The sequence below is a fragment of the Anas acuta genome, chromosome 9, assembly GCF_963932015.1.
Source record: "Anas acuta chromosome 9, bAnaAcu1.1, whole genome shotgun sequence".
Taxonomy (NCBI): domain Eukaryota; kingdom Metazoa; phylum Chordata; class Aves; order Anseriformes; family Anatidae; genus Anas; species Anas acuta.
Genome location: NC_088987.1, coordinates 21,866,564 through 21,873,452, shown reverse-complemented (window position 1 = coordinate 21,873,452; position 6,889 = coordinate 21,866,564). Strand labels below are relative to the sequence as shown.

General features: G+C 49.6%; 1 protein-coding gene across 1 annotated transcript; it reads left to right on the top strand.

Moving 5' to 3' along the window:
• Positions 1-578: 578 nt before the first annotated feature.
• On the top strand, positions 579-6,879 carry CCDC195 (coiled-coil domain containing 195). Its single transcript, XM_068692386.1, has 3 exons — positions 579-1,447; positions 2,086-2,462; positions 5,552-6,879. The coding sequence occupies exons 1-3, from the start codon at positions 1,208-1,210 to the stop codon at positions 5,682-5,684; spliced, it is 750 nt and encodes a 249-aa protein (XP_068548487.1). The 5' UTR covers positions 579-1,207; the 3' UTR covers positions 5,685-6,879.
• Positions 6,880-6,889: the final 10 nt, after the last annotated feature.

The window sequence follows — 6,889 nt, the reverse complement described above, 5'->3', positions numbered from 1 at the left end:
CTCTGGACCAACAAAGGCCTGTGTTCACTGCCAGTCTGGCTGCAGTGGATGTGAGATCAGAGAGATCTTCACCGCAGCAGGGTGAGCTACCTGCTGAGCTGGCAAGGCTCCCTGCCCCCTGAGCCTGCCAGCTGCACCGCCAGCAGTGAGGTTACAGCCACGGGCACGTGTGGTCGCTCCTCCAGTACCTGATCCACTTGCTGAAAACCAGAAATATGAAGCTGAAGCCAGTGCTGGAGAGCTGTCAGTGAGCACAGAGCGAACTACTGGAATTGCTTTTCTCGTACAAGGTGTATCTCTTGCTGTGAGCATTGTGGGCCTCTGCTGGTGAAGTGCGGGTGGCCAAGGGTCTCTTTCTTCAGATATTCCTGAGCCACTTTTAAGCTAGTAGAAAGCACCTGAATGGTCTCAAAGCAAAAGCTGCTTTAAATCATTTTCATGCTGGCTTTCTGGCATTCTTGGTTTTTAAATTCTGATGTTAGAGGGAAAAACAACATGTTTTGTGAGATTTTTGTATATTTTTTGCCAGCAGAAAGATACCTTTAGGGACTAGGCCATGAGGACTGTGTTCCCCTCCCTCATGCAGATTCACATCTGATCTGTCTCTGCTTACACTCCCAGGAGCTGGGGCGGGTGCTTCGCCGGAGTGAGCTGCCAAAGCAGCTGGCAGGGCACAGAGTGGCGCCTGCTGTCCCCCCAGGGGGGCTCTGGTTCTCCCTCTTCCCTCACAGCTGCTGCCATGCTGAGCCCAGCTGATAGCAGGGGCCTTGAGTGATTTTAGCTCATTTGGAAATCTGATTTCCCTTTGAGAAACTGCTAATTCTTTTCCAGGTGCAAAGAACAGAAATGAACAGTTCATCCGGTGGTGCAGGAAGCACCGAGCCCTCCTTCAGTGCTGCTGAGACACGGGGTGGGCTGAACGGATCAACCAGGGGACGCGGGCTCCAGGCAGACCCTTCTGTCGTGGTCCTTCTGGAGAAAACCCGAGCCCCACAGCGAGGGAAGGGACAGGGAAGGGTGTTCTGATAATTCAGCAGTGCCATCAGAGATTTGTGTGAGCCGCTCTGAAAAATGACACAGGGCATGAATAAATCATGGGCCCTCTCTTAGCAACCTGACGACTTCCACCAGCTCTGGTGGTGGTGAAAGAGGGCCCGGGCTCTGCTTTAAGAGCGGGGCGAGCTCGCTGCTGGCAGAGGAGCCACCCATGAGGGGGGCCAGGAGGCTGGCTGCCGCGAGCGGGGCCATGGAGGGCAACATGCACCTCCTCCAGCTCATCCGCGAGATGCGCTCCCAGATCGACGAGCTGGAGCGGGAGAACCGGGCCCTGAGGGGCGAGCTGCGGGCCTGCGGGCCGGGCACCACGGCATCGAGAGCTGGGAGCCTCGCTGGCCCCACAGCACGGCCGGACCCCGCACCCGGCCCTGCGGCAGCAGCGGCAGAGCAGGCAGGTACGGTGACACTGCTGCGTGCCACCCGAGCGGGGCCTCTGGTTCTTACTGATCTGCGGGAGAGGGGGCGAGCCAGCTGCTGTATGGCTGCCTCCCTCAGTGCCCACACCCGCAGCCCCTTAGCCCATTTTCTCACTCCGTGATCTCACAGGGTGCCCGCACTGGGCTTAGCGCAGTGCTTGGCGGCTCCCCGAGTGAGGCATTCACCTCAGGGAGCTCCGCGTGTCTTTGCTGAAGCAGAACTTGACTTACTGCCATGGGTGTCTGTGGGCACAGACTGCCCTGATGTGGGTTTGAGTCCCTTGTCTGTCTCTTCAGACCTAAAGGACCAACAGCTGTCATTATGTGGTGATCTTGCCTAAGAAAAGGCTGAGAGAAGTCTTCAAACAGTAGCAAGTACTGGTGGGTTGCACACATTACACCAGAGGTGCAGTTTCTTTTTGTGGTTGATTTTGGCTGAGGGAGAGGGAGCCGTAAATAGGAATGCTGCCTCTTCCTAATTCGGGGGGGAAAAATAGAATATTTCCTCATCTGTAGTTTAGTTGGCACTACTGAAGGATTTCATGGAGCAGGAAGATCAAAAATGTTGTTTGGGGAGCAATACCTGCCCGGAATTGGGTACGGTTGTTAGCAGGGTCAGGCCGGTCGGTGTACATGCTGGAGGCCAGTGGCCACCCCCTCCCCTTGTGCCTGTCGAGTTGAGTTCACCGGCACGCTGCAAAGTCCCCTGGCACAGTGTGCGAGCTGCAGCTGCCCTTGCAGCCTGCGTGCTGGCCGGCGATGTCCTCGAGGCCCAGCTGTCCCGGCGGCTGGCTGGGTTTGCTCCCGGCTCCGCTCTTCTCTCTGCTCCTCAGCCACCACCATGACCGTGCGGCGCTACTCCACCGCTGCGGCTGCGCCCGCTCCTCCTGGCACGAGGCCTCCCAGGGCAGGGAAGAGCCCAGCTGACTGCTTCTCCAGCAGCAGTCCCAGCAAGATGAAGCTGTTCCAGGAGCACGTCCGCAGGTGCAGGTATGGGGGTTGCCTTCACAGCGGGCTGGTTCCACCTCGTAACACACATGGGTGTCGCTCTGGGACTCAGTTCAGCAGCAGCAGCATCTCTGATCGCTCACATGGCTCTGGGCACTGAGCTGATGGGAGGTCTGTTTAGAGCGGGACGTCCTGCTCCTCCCTGCGGCATCTGTGGAATTGTCAGTGTCAGTTTTAAATTTTCTATTTAAAAAATTAATAAATAAATAAATAAAAGGAGCAGACGAGGGGAGAGTGAAAGGGGTTGAGATCTCCCCGTGGCAGCAAGGCAGTTTTGCGGATTGATGCGTAGCTCTGGCAAGCAACGCTTCAAAGGGATTTTAAAACTTTGAACAAAAAGCGTGAAGATACTGGGGCACTCTGAGCTATGCTTCTGAAAGTGTGATTAATGAGATTCGTGAATGTAGATTTACCGTATCATTTTGCCCCTGTAACTGAAGTATTACAAATTAATGCTTTCAGCCTTGAGAAGAATATTCTCAGGGCTCTAAATTAAGTGAAATGGCTCCCGGACAAGTCCTGAGCATCGCTGCTCGCTGATGAAAAGCTCTCCAGTGCACGGCAACAATCAAAGGTAGAAGCGCTAATGATGCGATTGTGATACGTGACAGCAGCAGCGCCCTCCCGGTGCTGTTGCACACAGTGTGAATCCCTTCAGATAGCTCCTGTTAGTGCTGATCATGCTGTGCTCATAACAGAAAGAGTCCAAATGGCCTCAGAGCATGCATTTAAACAGGAGAAACCCATCGGTTTGCCCACCTACACCTGTGTTTTCTTGTAAGGACGTTTGAGGGTCAGATACTTCACAGCATTTAAACACCTAAATTTAGACCCTGGCAGGGAACTCGTATCATTTTCAAAAGCGCCCTGACCCCGTAGCTCTGGGTTTCAGCATACACTTCGCTGAGTTCTGCCAAACTGCAGGCTCCCAGAGCACATAAACACTTCAGAGTTGTGCCCTGAAGGCACCTCACTTGGAAGGCGCTTGTGTTGGGAAACACGCGGTCGGCGTGCAGGGGGATGACCGGCACAGGCAAACACCACTGCTGTCTCCTAAAGGAAAGAGAGGTTTTGTTTCTGAGCTAGCAGCGTAGGTGTCTTCTAACTGATGCTTTGGGGCCCCTAGATGAAAAGCACTGCCTACCTAATGGGCAGGGGAGTGTTGCAGATTGTTTTATCGTTCTCATTACAGCTGCCTTGCCAGCAGTGAGTCTGGCACAGGGGCTCCTGTCCACCCGCTGCTGGCTGCTTTAACAGAAGACATAATTATGGACAGAGCTTTTTACCTAACCCTATTAAAAAAATGGCTGATATCCTGAAGCTTTAAGCTCGGTTATTTTCATATGAAGAAAAAGTTTAATATATTTTCTGCCCATAGTAGCGGTTGTTGCCATTTACATAGAAATGGCTAACACAGGCAGAAATCCTAGTAAGCCTTTAACTAGCAGGTTAATTTGTAGCAATGAATTCAGCAAGCTAATTAAGCATAATTTTTTACAGTGATGGCATTTTTGCTTGCCGGCATGCTGTTCTGTGACAGGTGTTTTATGCTTTGTTTATTGTACTTGCATTTTGCTCTAAAACTATAATTGTACATGAGAAGCTGAATACTGTTACCTTTAAAAGTGACTGTTCAGGATTACAACCTTCTATTTATCTAGAGTGCAGCTGCAGCCCAGCAATAAAATACCAGCACTGCCACCAAATCACCACTAATCTGTGGGTCTACATTTTCATTCATACATGCTAAAGCATTGTTTATACCGTGATTCCCACAATTTGTTGAAAATGAAAAAAGACTGAATATTGTAATACACCAGGCTGGATAAGAGATGGCTTTCAGGGCTATCTTAGTAGAATCACAAAATGCACAAAGCCTTGGTACAGCCCTCACCAAGCTGCCTCCCCAGTCCCTGAGCAGCTCTGGCCCCAAGGGAGCCTCTGCAGAGGGCACCAGCGGCACGCTGCTGGCTGTGCTGGCACGTTTGGCTGGCACACCTGCGCTGCTGGCATTTGTCTAGACCACAGTGCGTGGATTTTGTTTGGTGAGACAAACAGGGAATGGCTGATGCGCAGGCTGGAAGATCAAGCTCGCGTACAAGGAAATGGTTTTGTTACGTAGCCTGCTGGAGTTGTGTGTGTGATCCAGAGCAGAGGAGAGGACGATGTTTTTCAGCAATGCCACAGTGCAGATCCCTGGCTCGACCAGAGGTAAAGCTTCTGGCCAACTAACACACTGCTTGGGCATGACTGGCACCTCATTCCGATGAGCTGGGTAGGACTGTCTTTGCTTGTGGGTTTCACTTTCCAGGTCTAATTGGCAGGTGAGAAGGGCTGAGGAAATCGCTGAGGCCAGGGACGCCCCCGGTAACTATCACAGAGTGCTTTCACAGTTTCATGTTTTCCTTTCACGTGTTCCTTGAGAGGCAGAAGGAGCTGCTGCTGATTGCAGAGGAGACTGAGCAAAAACAAACAAACAGAATCTCTGCAAAACCCGCTCTGTTTACCTGCCAAACAGCCAGTTTCGGCACACACAAAGGAGCATGTTTCTACCTCAGCTTTCACCATCCGTGTAATTTACCACACACACACACATGCACACACTCACCACTTCAAAACACCCGTTCTCACACACACTTTGAGGAGCTGGCTACCTGTGCATGTAAAAAACCACTGGCAGGGCCCCTGGACAGGGCACACCCAGCAGACACAAGGGCATCTGAGGGATCTGCACGCACTGGGCTTTGTACATGGGAGCCAAGTGCTGACAGACAGCCCTTGGGCTCAGTGGAAAAAGGCAGATGCTTCCAGCAGACAGACAGACAGACAGCGCTGTGCCTGGCCCCCTGGGAAGCCTGTGTGAGCTGCCTGAGCAGGGCAGGAAATTCTGCCTCCACGCATCATGCAAGTGCTGACAGCATTTACCTTCTGCTTGCTGGTGTGTTTTTTTTTTGTTTGTTTGTTTTTTCTTAGCTGTTTTTTGTTGTTGTTTTTGTTTGATTCTTTTTTTGAGTTTCTTTGCATGTTTTATATATTTCTAATCCTCATAATCCTCTCTCATTTTCCTCCAGGGGTAAAGTAAAGGCCGTTAGTTTCCTTTTACCGATGGATGTGTCAGCATGTGCTGAAAATCAAGGTTCTCTGAAAAGCCCACAAAATCAGGACACACACGAGTTAACTACCATCACTGAAAAGGATATGTGAGCTGGTGAATTTTTAAAGGCCCATTGATTCTTGAGATAAATTGGCCTTAAACGATAGCTATGTGTCAGGTTCCTTTTTTGCAAAACGCTTTGGCAGGTTGCCTTCAGAGAATCACCTAGACTGTGTTTCGGGTCACTGGCCTGTTGTTTAGCAAGGAAATGGAGGCCATGACAAAATCAGCTGAAAGCCTGTACCCTGCAGTGAAGCCACGTGATAGCAAAGGATCCTCCACAAAGCAGCTTCTGCTCAACATCTCGCAAGGCTCTCACCTCAGGACTGCTTTAAACAGGATGTTAAAGCTGTTTTTGCTGTGTTTGTCACAAAAACGGAAACCAAGTCACCTCTTGAGTTCACCGATCCTCTTGCCAGAAAGGTCTTTTTTGCAAATGACAAAATAAGAGCTGCTAAAAACCTGGGAGGTCTCTTCTGCACTCAAAACTTTAAAGCTTCACAACACCAATATAGCAAAGTTAAGGGGATGTTACGGAATCAGTTAACATTACTCCGAATTTCTGCAAAGATGGACAATGACTGCTAATGCCACTGCAGGTTCACCTCTAGGGGAGGGCAGAGGAGCGTACATACTAATCAATATGAAAATATGACTGCAAATCTGTTTCTGACCTGGTGTGTCCATCCATATACCAAGCCAAAGTAGGAAGGATTCTGAATATCAGAATTTTTCAGGATTGGCTTCTGAACACATCTCAGATCAAGAATCAGTAGCAGACATTCATCGAACTGGTGCAAAATAGATGTAAGAAAAGACTATGGACAGCTTGTAAAAAATGAGGAGTGCTTGCTAACTTAGGTTTGAGCATCTTATGAGTAAAGATAATGTCCCACGTTTAATTTGACTACAGGTATTTATGGATCAAAACCACTATACTTACCTTGCTATTTCTGTATGTACAGGCAGCATGGATGAGTGAATGTCACACAGAGGATGCATGAACAGTAGATATTGGTAACATTTAGGAATGTTGTCGTCTCATGGTCTAGTCTTAAATTCTTGAGCCTTCAAAAGTGAAAGCAGTGAGCTGGTAGAGAAAAATTCCATCTTGACTTTCAGTGATGTTGTATGCTTCTGTAAAAACAAGCTCCTTTTGGATTTTGAAATTCATGATGTTTTGTATACTGAAGTACATTTTAAAATATTCTCACCAATGAAATAATCATTTCGGTTTCACTGCTATTTTATTTGT

Bases quoted from the DNA above. Each gene is read 5' to 3' on its own strand.
- CCDC195 (XM_068692386.1), top strand. From the start codon at position 1,208: ATGAGGGGGGCCAGGAGGCTGGCTGCCGCGAGCGGGGCCATGGAGGGC. The intron at 1,448-2,085 runs GCAGGTACGGTG...GGTTGTTAGCAG, and splicing joins CGGCAGCAGCGGCAGAGCAG to GGTCAGGCCGGTCGGTGTAC. The intron at 2,463-5,551 runs GTATGGGGGTTG...ATTTTCCTCCAG, and splicing joins GAGCACGTCCGCAGGTGCAG to GGGTAAAGTAAAGGCCGTTA.